Source organism: Colletes gigas, unplaced genomic scaffold, assembly GCF_013123115.1.
Source record: "Colletes gigas isolate AHSC1104 unplaced genomic scaffold, ASM1312311v1 Colletes_gigas_Sc00003, whole genome shotgun sequence".
NCBI lineage: Eukaryota > Metazoa > Arthropoda > Insecta > Hymenoptera > Colletidae > Colletes > Colletes gigas.
The window spans coordinates 5515965-5532767 of NW_025106632.1; the positions used below are offsets into that span (position 1 = coordinate 5515965).

General features: G+C 47.8%; 1 protein-coding gene across 1 annotated transcript in view; it reads right to left on the minus strand.

Annotated features, from left to right (window-relative positions):
• Nucleotides 1-759: 759 nt before the first annotated feature.
• LOC122404554 (neurogenic locus protein delta) overlaps nt 760-16803 on the minus strand; it is a 54847-nt gene continuing 38803 nt past the window's right edge. Inside the window, exons 5-6 of the mRNA XM_043408608.1 lie at nt 10835-10895; nt 760-2828 (exon numbers count right to left, since the gene is read on the minus strand). Of these exons, the coding sequence (XP_043264543.1) occupies nt 812-2828; nt 10835-10895 (2078 nt within the window). The 3' untranslated portion in view covers nt 760-811. The remainder of the gene's footprint in view (nt 2829-10834; nt 10896-16803) is intronic.

Genomic DNA, 16803 nt, shown 5'->3' on the forward strand with positions numbered 1-16803 from the left:
ACGTACACACGCCGCGCGAGTAAGTATCCTCGAACGGGTCTCTCGCAGACCGCGTTTAGAGGCAGAGAAGAAATACGAGGACAAAAAAAGGAAAGAAAGAGAGAAAGAAAAAAAAAAAAATAGACGTAGCAGCGAAGATCGTGGAAAAACTATTCGGAACAATGATACTTGGGATACGATAGAATAATATTAATAATAATTATAATAATAGTAATAATAGCAAATAGTAAATAACAATAATAATAAATTAGTTCTGTACAAAGTTTGCGCTTCGAGCATGATATAATATTAATACCTAAGAACGGGTCGGACGACGATATCCGCGCGCTCGTCGTCCGCCACCACAGCATCTCGTATGTATATATATTCTTTCTTTCTTGTTCCTCTCGTCGAGTTGCTCAGTGCATTTAAAAATACAAAAAAAAAAAAAAAATAAAAAAAAAATAATAAAGTCTTCTTCCGCGAAATAGGGGTTCTCCCGAAGGATCGTCCGGCGGAACGCAACACGCACGCGCGCGTCAACTTCCTCTCCCCGGGCATCCCTCCCTCGACGAGCCGGCAAAGTCCGAGTGGAACGTTCTCACGCGCGACGTCTCGCGCGCCGGGAGGGAGGGTAAACAAAGGAATCGCGAAGAAACGCGGTGGTTTGCTCGGTGGCCCGTGACGGGGAGCCCCGCGGGACGCGACGCGTAAACAAACGAAAAGAGGATCGAAGAGTTCAAAACGCGCAGCTCTCTCGGTCGTGGTGAAAGAAACGCACACAGAGTCCATTGGGTCGATTGGCTCGGGTGTTTTTTTCTCTATTACGAAACTACACTTCCGTCGCGAGCGTCGCCGCCAGCGACGAGTCGTGCCTGTAGTGATCGTCTATGACGTACACCCCGCAGCCGGAGTCTGTGGCGCCCCCGCTGCCCGGCGGCCCTCCGCCGCCCTCCGCGATACTGGTCGGCGGCCTCTTGAGCAACGCCGCCTCCGCCGCGCAACAGCTGTCCGTCGTCGCGTTGCCCGCGAACACGGACGACCTCTTGGCGGTCTCCATGACGCCGATGCCCAACCCTAGACCCAGGCAGTCCTTTTCCTTCTGGAATAGGTGGGACGCCCTGTGCGCTGCCGCCTCCGTGTTCAGCTGCTTGGTCGTTCGCGTTCGTCCGTCCTGCAGCACTGGTTCTGGCTTGTAACCCGAGCAAGTGCTGTCCAGCGTGACGTCGGTTTGAAACGAGGAGTCGAGGTCGTCCTGTCTGGCGGACGCGGCGTTGTTCACGCTCTTGTTCGCCGTCCATGTGTTCTTGATCATGTGCGCATCCCCTGTGCCCAGGGTGCAGACGCTACCGCCGCCCCCGCCGCTGATCATCCCGCTACCGCCTCCGCCGAGAAGTCCGACGTTTCCAATTCCGACTCCGGTGCCGGGTGTCGAGCCAACCCCAGCGCCGCCGCCCACACCACCCATCACACCGCCGCTTCTCTTGCTCATGCTGCTGTGCACCGCGTTCCGTTCGTTCTGCAATCTGGCCTCCTCGTCCGCCTTGGCCTTCTCCCGTTTCTGTCGCCTCTTCATGCACATCACGGCCACCGCCGCCACAAGAACGAACGCCGGCACCGCGGTGGAGAGGGTTGCTATCACCACCACGTGCTCGGTGGTCAATCCCGCGTCCCTTGGTTCCGCGGACGCCACGCGGCCCGACAGATTTCCCGACCAGGAGCTAGCGCCCGACGGTGGCACCGCCGGCACGACGGCGGGCGTGTTCGACGGAGAGCTGGCCGCCGCCGCCGCGGGCAGGATCGCCGTACCGCTGCCCACCTCCTCCGCGCACGTGTCACCGTGCCAACCGTTCGGGCACTCGCAGATAAAGCTGTTCACTCGGTTCATGCAGCTGCCGCCGTTTTTGCAAGGCGCGCTGCGACACTCGTCTACGTCCACGCTACAGTCCTTGCCCGTGAAGCCGGGCTTGCACGCGCAACGATAGTCGTTCGTACCGGAGATGCATCGTCCGCCGTTCGCGCACGGTTTCGCCAAGCAGTAGTCCACCTTGTCCTGGCACAGCCTACCCACGTAACCGGGCACGCACTGGCAACGGAACTGATTCACCAGGTCCACGCACGTACCGCCGTTCAGACACGGATCCCCCTGGCAGTCGTCGATGTTCGTCTCGCACCGGTTGCCCGTGTAACCAGCGGGACAGGCGCAACGAAATCCGTTTACGATGTCCGTGCAGCTGCCGCCGTTGGCGCAGGGATTCGGTGAGCACTCGTCGAGCTGGGACTCGCAGTCGTTGCCCGTGTAACCCGGCGGACACCGGCACACGTAGCCCCGCAACGAGTCATCCTCGCAGCTGGCCCCGTGATGGCACGGCGAATCTCGACAGGATCTCGTGCTGATCTCGCAATGACGACCCCGCCAACCAGGCGGACAGGTGCAACGGTAACCAGCGCGATGATGTTGCCTCGAGGCGGACGCGTCCGCTGACGGTTTCTGGACACCGAGGGCGCTGCCGCCCGGCTGGCTGGAGTTCCCGTAGGATGGCTCCATGGTGCAGGAACCCCCGTTCAAGCACGGTTTCGAGTGACAGTCCAAAAGCTGCGTTTGGCAGTCAATGCCGGTGAAGCCTGGCGCGCACGAGCAGGTGTACGAGCCCTGGCCGGTGTTGAAGCAGGTGCCGCCGTTCCTGCAGGGCTTGTGATTCGTGCAGAAGTTCAGGTCCTGGTTGCAGAACAGACCGCCCCAGCCCTCGTCGCACAGGCACTCCCAGGGCTTCTGGCAGCTACCGTGAAGGCAGCCTGGATATCTCACGCACTGGTCGCAGTACGCTCCTTTCCAGCCGTCGCGGCATCTGGAAACATCGAGAAGGCATCGTTCGTTATTGGTTCTCTTACGATCGTACCGGAGAAAGTGATCGAAACTGATTCACCCGCCTTTGTGTTTCCACGACGGGTGAAACTGTTCCAAACGGAAACCCCTCTGTCTCACCCTCTTCTACGTGTACTTTTATATTATTATCTAAAATTTTTGACACAATTTTGAAAATTGTTTCAACTATATTCGTTCCTAGTTTTTGACACAATTTTGAAAATTCTTCGAACTATATTCGTTCCTAGTTTTTGACACAATTTTGAAAATTGTTCGAACTATATTCGTTCCTAATTTTTGACACAATTTTGAAAATTGTTCAACTATATTCCTAGTTTTTTACACAATTTTGAAAATTGTTCTAACTATATTCGTTCCTAGTTTTCTTTTGCAAATTTTATCGATCACCTTCGAATGACCTTGAAACCAAACGTTTGGAAGTACTTATCCGAGACACGATTCAAGCAGATTTTGAAAATTTCCTGACCCTTGAAGGACCTCTGAAACCGCATTTCCCTCGGCAACCGCGATCAGAATCTCCGGAGCCAATCGACGACGAATGTCAAGGACCTCGTTACACGCGTATGAAAAATGACGGAGCGCGATAGAGGGCGCGCAATAAAGAGGAGGTGGATGGGACGAGGAGGAATTCCCGTTTCCAGGTAACCGAGCTTCTCTACCGGGTGACTTCTCTGCAACGAGAAACACTCAGCGGGCTTGAATCTAATTACTCAGGTCGTTAAACGCTAATCGATACTCGCGAGTGGAGAAGAAGAGGACACGAATCGACTGTGGGATCGCAATCAATCTCGTGGCCGATCGAGCGGAAACCCTCGAAGCCCCTGGAGACGTTCCAAGCACCATACTTTTTGCAACATTATTCTAATCCTATAAACGAAGGATCAGCACAATGTTACATTGGTTTTGGAACTAAATGAAAACGTGCACATAATAGTCCCTAGAATTAAACGTGTCCCAGGACAATCAACCCTAACAGACCCCATCATCAGACAATCTACGATCTCTCCATTCGGAATAGAAAGGTGTCCTTAATGTACCCACTTAGGGGCAATGTTACCCGAAAACAGCTATTCAGTCTCAATACCTCGGCCCTATCATCAAAGAGTCTGTAGAACCGAGTAATACTCATCAGTCTGAACTGTTGTGTCGCCCTCTGTTGGTGCGGAAGAAAAGTGTCCATTAATTTGGTCCAGTATACACATTGAGGTACACTCTCGATTACGCCTATATTTTGTATTTGGAATTGCTAAACGTGCCCTGTTGGTATAAAGAAGAATCCCAACCGTAAATTGCTACAACCTGCCGAGGCTCGGAGACCAGCAAACTTAACAGTTTCGATTAATCCTGGACGATAGAGTCGCGGGCGTCCGTGGCCCGAGAGGATCGCCGAAAAGCCCCGGCGACGGAGTTCGGCGAAAGAATTTCCAAGAAGGAACTCTCGCGATCGGGTCGGTGGAGGAGGAGAGGACCGGGGGCGGGTGGCAAAGGGAGGAAAAGAACCGGCGGAACGGACAGAAAAAGAAAGGCTCACCGCGACAGAGGATACGCAAAGGTGGATAAAGGCCGCGGCGGAGATGAAGAAGGTAGAAAGGAGCTGGATCCAGCCGCGTGTGCGGGGAAACGGGGGGGAACGAGGAGGATATGGTGGTCGTCGGCCATTATGTCCAAGGGGGTTACACCGGCGCAGGAACGACAAAGAGGTCGAAAGAAAAGATAGAACAGGAGCAGCGATCGGAGGAGGACAGAGGGAGGCGAAGAAAGAGGTGTGTGTATACGTATGTAGGTATTATGGAAGCGGGAGAAAGAGAGAACGCGCGCGCGGGCGCAGCGCGTAGAGAAAGGACGGACAAAAAGAAAGAGCGAGAAAGATCGTGGAGGGGGTGAGAGGGGGGGAGGCAGAAATAGAATGAGCGAGAGCCCCGAGCGCGAGAGACCAGTACCGAAGGGAACGTCGGGAGGAAGGAGAACGGGAAACGGAGAGAAGGGAGGAAGAGCCTTAGCCAAGAGAGACAGTAAAGGAGGTAGAATTCGAAGGAGAGTGGGGAGACGAGTCGTCGAGTAGTGTTCCCACGGTTCGAGCCTCGGCACAGCCGTTCAGTATGCGGGTCAAGGAAAGGTTACGCTCCTCTGTGTGCGCGCGCCTTGCTCTGCCCACTAATACCCGTCCGGGCCTCTATGTATATCGCTATATATCGGCCCGTGGAGGGAAAGAGAGACCGCCGCAGCCGTCGACGTCGCATGACTATACCATTAAATCCCATGTACACACCGAGAGCGTAATCGAGAGAGCCCCGTCGCGAGCGAACGAGACAGTGCAGCGAAGACGAAAGGAGAGAGAGAGAGAGAGAGAACGAAACGAGCCGAACTGTGCCGCGCGGATATTCGTAGTCGTTTGTATACGCGCCTAGCCAATGAGACGGTCGAAGCATCCGTGTGATTCTTCGAGCTGTCTTCTCTCTAGCCTCTTCCTAGGACGCGAAACGGATTTCTGATGGCCGCGGGAGACACCGGGGCCCCGCTTTCAGCGGTACCCCCTATACACTGGTCAGGGATCGTAATGTATTTGTAATTAGAGCGAATTGTGCAAGATGGCGGAAGAAGGTGGAAGGATAGCCACGGATGCAGGAGGTTAACCCGGCTCGATGGCGGAATTTATCGGAGGTTTTAATTGGTACTGATTGGTGTGCTTCTCAAAACGATCGCGCTAGCAAAAATTCAAACTAAAATATCGGTATTTAGAAATATTATTGAATAGAAATATATAGGCAATTGAAACTATATTTTAAGAATCTCGGTATTTAAAATTGGCAGTTTAAAAAAGTAATCGGTAAAATAATACAAGTTAAAATTATTCGTTAATATAATCGATTGCCCTTTGCAAAAAGAAAACAGATAAAAAGTCACTGTATTTTAAAACATCAATGCCATTATTATTATAAAATCCAAGACCTTTTGTTAATAATAAACGACCAGAAAATCGAAATAAATATAAACGATAGGATTGGACGCAATTAAAGAATTCGAAAAAGAGTTATTTGTTATGAAGTACGCGATAGAAATAGTGATGGTTGAGAAGGTACGTAAAGAACGTACTAGCGCGAATATTGCGGAAGTATAGGCACAGTTAGGGGCGCAGCTATGCTCGAAAGAGAGAAAGGGTGACGAATCGTGAAATGATGCACGATGTGCATCTTCATCGGTATTCAGATATCACGCGCACGACCGAACACGGACTCCGAAATTTCAATGGGACACCCAACGCCGCGATTCTTTCACGTATCACGAACGGGGCCAACATCCCACGAGGCTCTCACGGCAATTGCTTTTAGCGATCATATCGACTATTTCCACGCATAGAGGCACGCAGCCAGAAATCTTAATCGCGTACAATATATTTCACACGAGCTTCTACAAATTCCCCCCGGTTCCTTCCGTATAGAAATTGTATCCCGAGTACTGGAAATCGCTTTTTCGATGCCCGTTGATTCGTAACAAAATTTATTCGTTTCGGAAATATTTCGTTTTGTTAACTTTCACGCGCCATCGTATATACATATTTCGCTATGTCCAATTAAAATTTATATACGTTATTATTTATCCCGAATTTGCTTTCAAAGTGTTAATTAACACTTTCACTGCCACGTCATCCATATATGGGTGGCAGGATTTTATGATACTGGAAAAATTAATTCCCGAGTTGAAACGTTGAAGGATGTAAATTTGGATAGAATTTGTGAATTTTAACAATTTTACGAAAATAAGACCAGAAACAAATTTTAGGTTATATTTGGTTACTTTTGCAAAATATCATACTGTTCGGATCTGTCAGTGAATCGTGTTAATGAAATAAATGGAAAACTGATACGAATACGGAACTTTATGATATTGGAAAAATTAATTCTCGAGTTGAAACGTTGAAGAATGTAAATTTGGATAGAATTTGTGAATTTTAAGCGCCGAAACAAATTTTAGGTTATGTAGCTTAAAATGGTCTGAAATATAGAGAATTTAAAAATTAAAAATAGAAGATAAATGGTGTTACTACGAAGTCGATAGTGCCAGTATCGCACCAAAAAAAAGTAGAAAAAGAAGAAGAAATTTTACTTTTGCGAAATATCATACTGTTTCGATGTGATAGTGAATCGTGTTAATGAAACAAATGGAAAACTGATACGAATACGGAACGGGGCAAGAGCGACTAAACGACGGTTAACCGCGAGATGGTGGAATTATAAATGCTAGGCAATAAACACTGTGGTAACCTAATTGTAGGACGATACGTGGATGCCGACATATTATACCCTGCCGCGGCGTATTGAATGCGACTACGTCGTTCAGCGGACATTCTCCGGCGATCCCGCGAGCCTGTTTCGCTAGATGCAACCGCGATTCACTACCGCCGCGTGTGTCGATAGTCGCCTCGTACCGGGAAATCGGCGCTGCGCTCGGACTGAACTTTCCGCCGACGTCTGTGCGAGGTTGCCGGCTCGAACACCACGAATTTCGGTTGGGACTATTCCAACGTTTTACGACCGTTCGACAGCCACGAATAAAGTTTCCGATATTTTGCTAGTCGAATATTATTATTCGAACAGAAATACACCCTATATCTAGCGTTCTAACGGGCGTAAAATATTCGAGAAACAACGCGTCGGATTCAGTGTCGACGAGAACCCGACGTAGCCGCGCAACGGAAAAATAAGTCCATCGAAAAAGATTCTGCCCCGAAACACGACGAGCAAATTTACGAGCCCGTCGCGAGTAGTTCGCGAGCGTGTTCGTACGCGCATAAATTCCAGGTCGTCTGGGACGTTCGAGAGACCGTGTCTCGACCATCTATTTTCGAAAATATTATTTTTCCGATTCGCTGCAACGACACGGCGAGGAGAGAACGGATCCCCGCGGACGTCAGAACTCTGTTGGTCCGACGGGCTGCCGCCTGCTAACGGGACAATTAACCCCGGTCGTGGAGTAATTAGATGATCGAGTTGACTCTAAACCTCGGGTTAACGTCGCACCCCGAGATTCAAGCAAAGACGAATCACCCGTTCTCGCAATTATCGCGGAATTTAAAAGCTTCGACAACGTTCCTCGATCTTACGAACTTTGTACACGAAAACAAACGATTAACAATATATTTTATAACTATTTTATAATTGAAATTAATTTATTTTGTTAAAATTTTATAAGCGATAATGTTTATATAAAATCCATATTTGTTTATTCTCGTTAATAAATAATAATAATAATATTCAAGTTTGAATACTGAAGTTCGACATATTTGACAATTCTAATTTGATATTCGAATAGAAATAAATTTTTTTAAAGATTTGACGCGTTGATTAACACTGGAACTACCAAGTCAAAATGACCCAATCATAATTTCTAATAAAATTAGTAAAAAATTTACTCGATTGAATTTTTGAAAATTTACTGAAATTTTCTGTGAGAAAATGAATAAACACTTATTTCTATTGCATTATACATTTCTTCATGTATCTGGTGTTTTGATTTCTTTGGTGCAAATAAATACACTATAATTCTAGTGTTAAGAAACTGAATATTTCTGAAAGTTTCCAGGAAGTTTTCAGGTACGTATCGTTCGAAAACGTTTCCCTTTCTTTTCGCGAGTTCTGTGGACGGTCGAAATCTATAGTTTATGCAGTGACTGCAGTTCGCGTCGTCGGGGACGAAAGAATGCGTTCCACCGGGAGAAAAATTCGCGCCCGAGACCGGCGAAGAATAGGATCTTTGAACCATGACTCGTATTTATAGCCGCGCAGGATTCTCGGCAAATACAGAGATTCCCGAATCGATCTCTTTGGCCCCCGGTCCGCCAGCTTCCTTTCTTTTTCGACGCGGAATCGAATTAGAAAGGGTTCAACGACACTCTTCGCGGCGAAACAAAAGTTCTTGTCTGCGAAACGGAGAGGGAGGGGGAGGGATGAAAATGGCCGCTCCAAGAGGGGTGGACGGAAGATAGTCATGAAAAATGGCGCCGCGATAAGTCACGAAACTGGAATCAAGGTCAGGGATTCCTTTTTAAATATTGTTATAAATACTGGTATCGAGTAAAAAAAATTATTAATTACGTATTTTTTAAAAATACCTCGATGATTTTTTTTCCGTCGAAAAATTTATCCAACTATTGAATTTTTTTCTCGAAACTGTGAAAGATTTCGGGGGTATGTCTATTCACCAAAAATGATTCTAATTGACCCCCGTAACCGAAAATAATTTTTCCAGATCGATTTGAAATTTTGGAATTTAATTGTTAATAACTTTTTAACGAAGCCTCAATCAACAAATTGATATTCTTGATTTTCGTCTTATTTTGGCCTGTGGAATCTCCCATTCAACGTTTTCCTCTAAGCCAATTAAAAAACATTTCGAACAAAAGTCACACAGCAATCACTTGACAAGAAATTTGCAATAGTAGAATTTAGCAAAAGAATTTTTATGCAACAAAAAATCAAGCTCGATTCAATTTTTCTTAACAAAAATGTATTATTTGTATTCCCTTTAAAAAAGTGTGACTAGTTTAGAAGCTATGATTTTTGACAGGAACGAGAAAATTCATTTCTGATAATATCATTTCGATTTAGTGCCACGAGGGGTCGTTGTAATCCCGCGGAATTAAAAAAGGCGTCGCGATAAGTCACGAAACTGAACTCAAGGTTAGGGATTCGTTTTTTAAATATTTCATAAATACCGGTATCGAGTACAACAAAAAATTAAACATTTTCGTAAAAATTTATCCAACAAACGGCGCCTGAAATTCTACCGGCGGGGCAAACCGGACAGGAACGAGAAAATTCATTCCTGGTAATAACATTTCGATTTAGTGCCACGGGGCGGTCGTAATCCCGCGGGATTCCTCTTACGGGCCTCGCGGGAGTATAGTTTCACGGCGAATACCTAAAATCCAATTAACGTAAACCGAGAGAATCCGAGCTATTCCCTAGAAATCGAAACGCGTTTCCAGCCGCGAACGCGAGTGAAAATGAAATTTTTCACGGCGCATCGAATGCCATCGCGATTGGCTCCCGGGTAGTTCGGTGGCTTAAAGGTTAATTTCAACGAGCCTCGCAGGGGACTTCGAAATATTCTTCAAACGATGTTTCCCATTTCCATGGTAAAATACACCCGTCGTGTCGGAACGAAGATTTCATAAATCGAGATGTCCATTATTAATTTTATTTTCCTAACCGTTGTAAAAAAAAAACCGTGTTTAACACGTTGACTGCCAGTCTAAAATCCTAAAATTGTCAACGAGACCAAAACTTTGATTCTAGACAATTGTAAATTACACAACTTAAAAATTGTCGTGGTTACTTTCGTAACCATCATTAAAATTTACGAAGCCTATTAAAATTTATTTTCTTTAACATTTCAACTTGAGAATTAATTGTTTTAGTTTCACTGTTAAAAGTTCTGTCACCCACATATGGGTGACGTGGCAGTCAAAGTGTTAACACGTTGACTATCGTGGGGGTCACCGGTGGCCGGCACTCGATTCGACTACAGCGCCACGGGGGCCTCCGGTGACCAGCGACGCGACCAATAGTAAAAATACGCGCGGCAGTCAACGTGTTAAAATTAAATGATAAATGTTTCCACAATTCGATTCTTCGTAAACGAGTCCCCCAATGTAGCTCGACATCTTCAAAAGATCATCGTCTGAAACCGTGTCCCACGATTCCCATGGTGAGGCTCCATATCCAAATTTAAATTTCGATCGAGTTTCACGGAATAATAGATCATCCATCGAAGCGTTATTAACGCGGTCCCGTGCACACGATACTCCAGCGTAGAGGGTATCGAGTCAGGAATGTAATATCAGCGAAGAAGAGTAGCTGTACACGTAGAAGAGACTTCGAGAGAGAGAGAAAGAGAGAGAGAGAGAGAGACAGAGGTTGTAGGAGGTGCGTCTCCATGTGTGAGAGGATCGTGTATGCGTATACTCACATGCATTCGTCGGGTCGATTGCAGTGTCCGTGCTGCTCGTCGCATCCGGGCAGGCAGCGGGCTGAAACGAGTAAGAAAAAATCGAAAAGGTTAAGGCAATTCTCCGCAAGAGGTCGATCGCGTCCCTCACGACTGCACGACCGGTACATACGATGCATTCGATGCATTCCAGCTATAGTAGTCGGGTACTGGAACTCGATAATTCACCGGCACTCGGGTCCGTGGCTCTGTCGTTGTTAATCCGGTCATAAAATTGCCGGCGAACCGCCGGAAAATCGGTTCAACCCGCTCGACTACCGCGCGATATACGCCGCGTTACACTGTACCGGGCTAACTGCTGGGGCACGTCGTAATTGACGGCGTGTCTTCCTACACCGTTCCGAGACGCCCTACCTGTCGGATGCATTCGAACTTGACAGGCTGTCCCCGTTCTTACTATGCCATCGGTATAGGGACGATGGACTATTATGCTCGGAGCAATTGACCTACACAGGATCTCCGCTAGTTTGGGTGTACCCGGGTCCACGGGAGCACTTGGTGAACCTGATTCGATGAAATCTGGCACTGTACGAACGTGTACGTTACTTCGAGCAAGTAGACTTCTATAGAGTATTGGATAAATCCCCCCAAGTACAATGCCCCCTGTCCTTAAATTGCTAGGATCTTATTTATCGATACAGATAGCTAGACACTACCTGTACGGGATCTAGAAAAGTTTGGGTCAAGTTTAGGTTAGGTGCATTCCGAACTCGGAGTTGTCGAGGGTGTTCGACGGTTGCTGTTGTCGCGACGAACCTCCATTACTCGAGGATTTGCAGAGAGGACTGTGTACCTCAATTACTACGATCTTCATTATTAGTATTGGTCTAGATGCTGGACCAATAAGCCTCAAAAGATTGGGTATCCCTTTGTACACTACTTTCTGAACCTGAGAATTATTATCGTGCATTCTATTGATGGAGTTAGATGTACATTTTTTTTCGAGACGAGAACCGATGTTTTTAGCACGGTACGACTGTGTGTTTGTCTCGATGCAGCTACGCTCGAATAACAAACAAACAGGGGACCCCGAAGTCCAGTTCTAAAAAGCACGGTGTCGATTTTCAGTTCTCGAAAAGACACGGGGAGACGAGTTACGTTCGACTTTGTATCTCGCCGGACATAGAAAAGGACAACGAACGAAGAAGAAACGATGACAACAGAGAACGCGAACCATTGCATTGGGCACTACGCGTGTTCGCCCTATCGATGTTCGAGACGGGATCGGGTTACACAACACGGTCCACTCGACGTCGAGCTTCGTGGCTCGTCAAAGGAACCGCGGGCTACCGTTGCTTATTTAAACGAAAACGACTCGCGGTTATCGCCAAGATTCAACGAAAACTTTTCTTTCCATCGACGCCTCCAGAGAAATCCAATTTATTCCGCGGCAAAAAAAAGTCTCCGTGTCGTCCGTACATAGGTGGCGCGGCGGACAGAATGTTAGTAGTTCCAATTAATCGACCCACCGAAAACGTTTCTTTCGTGTTTTCTTTGGGAACGCGAGAGGCGGGAGGGGGGCAGTCGATTCCCAAAGACGACGAGGAGATCGTTCGCGCCTCGAATTCCCGATGGGTCGTCTGATTAAAATTTATGTCATATGTACCACGAACATCGTTCTCGTTTTCCGGGAATCACGGATGGGAACGGAGTCTGACCGACCGATGCCCGGCATAGTTGCACGTACCTGTCGACGATACGTCCGCGTCGCTCGCGTACCGCAAGGCTGATAAAATTGTGTCACGTGTGACGATCCTTATCTTATCGCCGCTAACGCCCCTGCTAATTGGCCAATTCGAGACCGTGCACGAAACACGCCCGGTTGGTTCCCTATTTCTCCGCGCGGCGGCGGCGTTGCTGCGCCCGAAAAGGTCGGAGGATTCCCGCTATTATTGGAATGCAGGGAGACCGAAAGGGAGGGTGGAAACACGATGGAACGATGATTGCCGGCGTGACAGCACGCGGGCCTGGCAAGGGTAACGAAATTGTGTCACGTGTCGGGCGGCTTGTCCAGTCCGCAAATATCCAAAACTCTTTCTGGCTGGCTCCCGGCCACCGGCTCGGTGTTACGTGCGCCGTGCAGGACGCGTCACGCAATTGGGACGATCGTACGCTCCGTCGAGGACGACCGAGGACGTATGCACGACTGTCTATAGTCACAGAAGCAGAAAAAAAAGCTGCTTTTTTTTCTCGAGATAAGTGCCTATTAAATTTTTCCCTTGAACCGACGACTTTAATCCCATACAATTATTTTTTGAAATTAATATGTGCACATAGTTGAATGAAACCTTTTTTTTATTTGGATATATAAGTAATTTCGAGGGGATCGATAATGTTCGAAGGTATGTGTTTTTTCTGGGAAGAAACGGGGCGCACGACGCGTCCCCTGTGACTTTTCCTCGTCGCACGTGCCGCTTAACACATTGACTGACAGACCAAAACTATACAATTCTTCGCGGGACCAAAACTTTGATTTTAGACAATTATAAGCTACATAACTTAAAATTTGTTTTACCATTTATTTTTATAACTCATGAATTCTGTTTAAATTTCAACTTTAACATTTTATCCTGAGAATTAATTGTTCTAGTTCCATAGTAAAGAATCCTGTCACCCATATGTGGATGACGTGGCAGTCAAAGTGTTAAACGGTTTGTGTAACCCGTGTGTACCCGACGAATCGTTCTTTCGCAACGAACTTGGTGGAATGGGGGGGGCAGAGCACTGAATCTCGTTAGCGAGCCCGAAAGTTCGAGGCCGTATTTCGACGTGTATTTTCGAATGCGAGAATAGGACCCAGTGTATCCACGAAATCTGTCCCCCAGAATGCATAATCGACAGCTGTTTTTTCCTAGGGAATTATTCCAGAAATCCTAAAATTCGTGGCTTCTATAAATTTTAGTGCACTGTGTTGGTGAAGGAATTCAAAGATTCGATGAATTCTCCCAACATTCTAAACAAGAATTTCAGAAATACTTGGAACGCCTAAACAACGGTGGAACAGCATAGTTGCACTGTTGGGCCGGGTTCTCATAATCCATAACCCGGTTCATACATTGCACACCGAAAAGATCGAACCACTGGAACTGGAATTCTGTCGAGGATAGCTACGCCTGGGAAAAACATTGTCAGAACCTGAATTGCTACCATGTTCCCCATTTATATAGAAAAGGATAAAATATTCTAGCCCGGTTAGACTTTATCATTATCTGTACGGGATTGGGCTGTATTTGGGTAAACCACTTTCTAAACCTAATTGCTGCCACATTATTCCGACTTGGTAGACCCTATCGTCGGGGGATCTACCCGCGAGGAACGATTCTTTCCTAGCCTAAATCCTTACACTCTGTCGACACATAAAAGTGTATATTTTAAAAGTACAGATTTAAGAAGATTTCTAGGTTAGAAAGTTTGTGCAAGTAAACAACTTTCTGAAGCGGTCACTATGATCTTGATCTGCTTTAAGCGAATCCTATAATAGGATCATATCTATAGAATTCTGCTACCATGTTATTGCGAAGATTCTCGGTGGAAAATAAACCAAGGACTCCGGTGCCTTCCTGAATGAAGGGGTTGAAGGTGGTTCGTGCCGGGATGGAGAGACGAATCCTCGGCTCGGTGGGGGCCAAGGCGAAGTCCGGAGAGGGCTGGTGGGCCGGCGTGACCTTGGCACCGAGCGCAACGGCCCACGGAGCGGCCCTCATCGCTCGACGAGGCTCGCGAGAGACCGAAGCGCTAAGGAGCCGCGAGTATTTATAGAGCGAAGAAAACGAGAGGGACGATACTCGTCGCCTCGCGTCCAACCGGCCGCTCCAGCGTCGTCGATCCCGCGGAACGGCCAACGAATGCCCGAATCGCACGGATTCCACGGGCCCCCTCTGACCGATGGCAAAAAGACGATCTGTCCCGGCAGCGGGGTTCCTGAATTAACTCCGGATTACGGCAACGATTCGAAGCCGCGTTTAAACTTGGATCGACGACGCACGTCGCTGTGGTAATACACGCCTCGACTCTCTCGTGGCGTTTAACCCTTTGCACACCTATGTCGAGCGTGACTCGACATTTTTTCAAGTCCAGACCAAGGAGATATCGTACACTTGAAAATTAAAAAATACAACAATAATGTAAATAAAATTTAATTGAATTTGTTTGTTCCTCTGTTTGTTTAAATTTGCCCTACTTTTTAGCTAACGTAACAAAATTTAAATATAATTCGGAGTGCAAAGGGTTAACCTCTTAGGCACGATGCGCCACTATAGTGGCTTACTGAATTAAGTAATCTTTTAATTTATTTCATACTATTTCTGCCTTCACAACATTTTATAACAGTGTTAACAATACACAGGTAGAATATGGTCCTAGTTTTTGATACGCCAATGTCAGTGTCAGTGTCATTCCTAATATACTCGCGTAGAGAACAGGCTACGAGGTTAAGTGTGACTTTCTTGTTCGTACTAGAAACCTGGTGGACCGTACGACTTCGATTTTTCATCAACAGATTCCAAATAACGATTATCGTATAACCAAAAGATTCAGAAATTAATATTTTTTTTTTTAATTTTTGAAATATTTGCAATGGTTATTTTTAATTTTGGTAAATTTTTCAGTCATTTTTTTAAGTCCTCGATACGACCAAACGTGTATGGAAGTTTCCAGACTCGCACGCCCTCTGGGTCAGTGCTCTCCTAAATCTCCGGGTATTTGCGGTGCAACAGTTGACGTCCGGCGACCGACGGAGAGGCATTAATCGGGAGGTTCCGCGAAACCGCAACCTGCGGCCCCGAATAGGACACTGTCCCTGAATTTCACGACCGTTCGAGCGCCGCCGTGGTGTCTGCCGGCGGTTAAACGAGGTCGGTTCCCTTTAAACGACCAAAGCCCGTAGAGACCGAGGAGAATACGTCTCGTTCTCCCCCTCGAGTTTCACGGCCCCGTGGCCCAACGTACATATCGATTTTTCCTTTCCGCCGGAGCACCGGTAACCGACCGTTTCGTGCCTGACCTTTCGCGAAAGGGCGCGAACCGAAGACCCCGGGGGTGAGTCGTACGAGGTAGCGGTTCTACGCTCGTCACCGTTCCCCCCCCAGTGTCTCCTAACCTACCTCTAAGTCTACCTGCCCCGTGCTGCATTGTCCCGCGGCGCGGGAGACGAAGGAAACCGACGGTTCGGCAGGTACACCCAGAACCCGATAAAGACGAACAAGGAGGTGGAAAAAATAACCAGAGTCACGGAGAACCGGGGACAGAAGGGGCCGGAGGGAGGGGGGAGAGAGTTTGAAATGGAAGTGGACTGTGAACGCGCGAGGCCGGTGCAGCTGTTGGTTAAAGCGCCGAGAGAGCATCGACGCAGCTGTCAGGGGCCCCGGCTCGGTCGCTTTCGGCCAGCCTCGCCTCGACCGTGTTGCAGCTGCCTCTGCAACCCCTGTTCCATGTCCTGGCACCCCCGAAAATATGCCTACCCTCACCGTGTCTCTCTGTCCCTGCCTTCGTTAACCCATTTGCAGCAGCTCTCTATTTACTCTCTGCATCGTATAAAAACACGAACCAAAAGCGTAACTCCGTATTCTCGAATTTACCACGAATTCATCGCGAGTCAACCAGTCTGGGATTCACGACGAAATCGTACAGTGTAAATTCGCCTCAAGTGGCGGGAGCTTTGGTCGAAACGCGACACCGTAAATTCGGGCTTCGAGCGGCGCGAACGCCCGTACGGTCCGTCCGATGCGTCCGACCTTCCCCGTTCGTCCTTCCTGCGAGCCACGGGCGCTCTCATCGCCGGGCAAGTTTCACGTCCTCTCTCCGTCTCGCCGCGGTCGGTGGCGATCGGTCGTTGCACTCTGACTCGGGCCCGGCCGCTCGACAAAGTTCCTCCGCGCATCGATTACTAATAGACTGCTTACTCTTCATTTCGTGGCATTCCATGGCTTTCG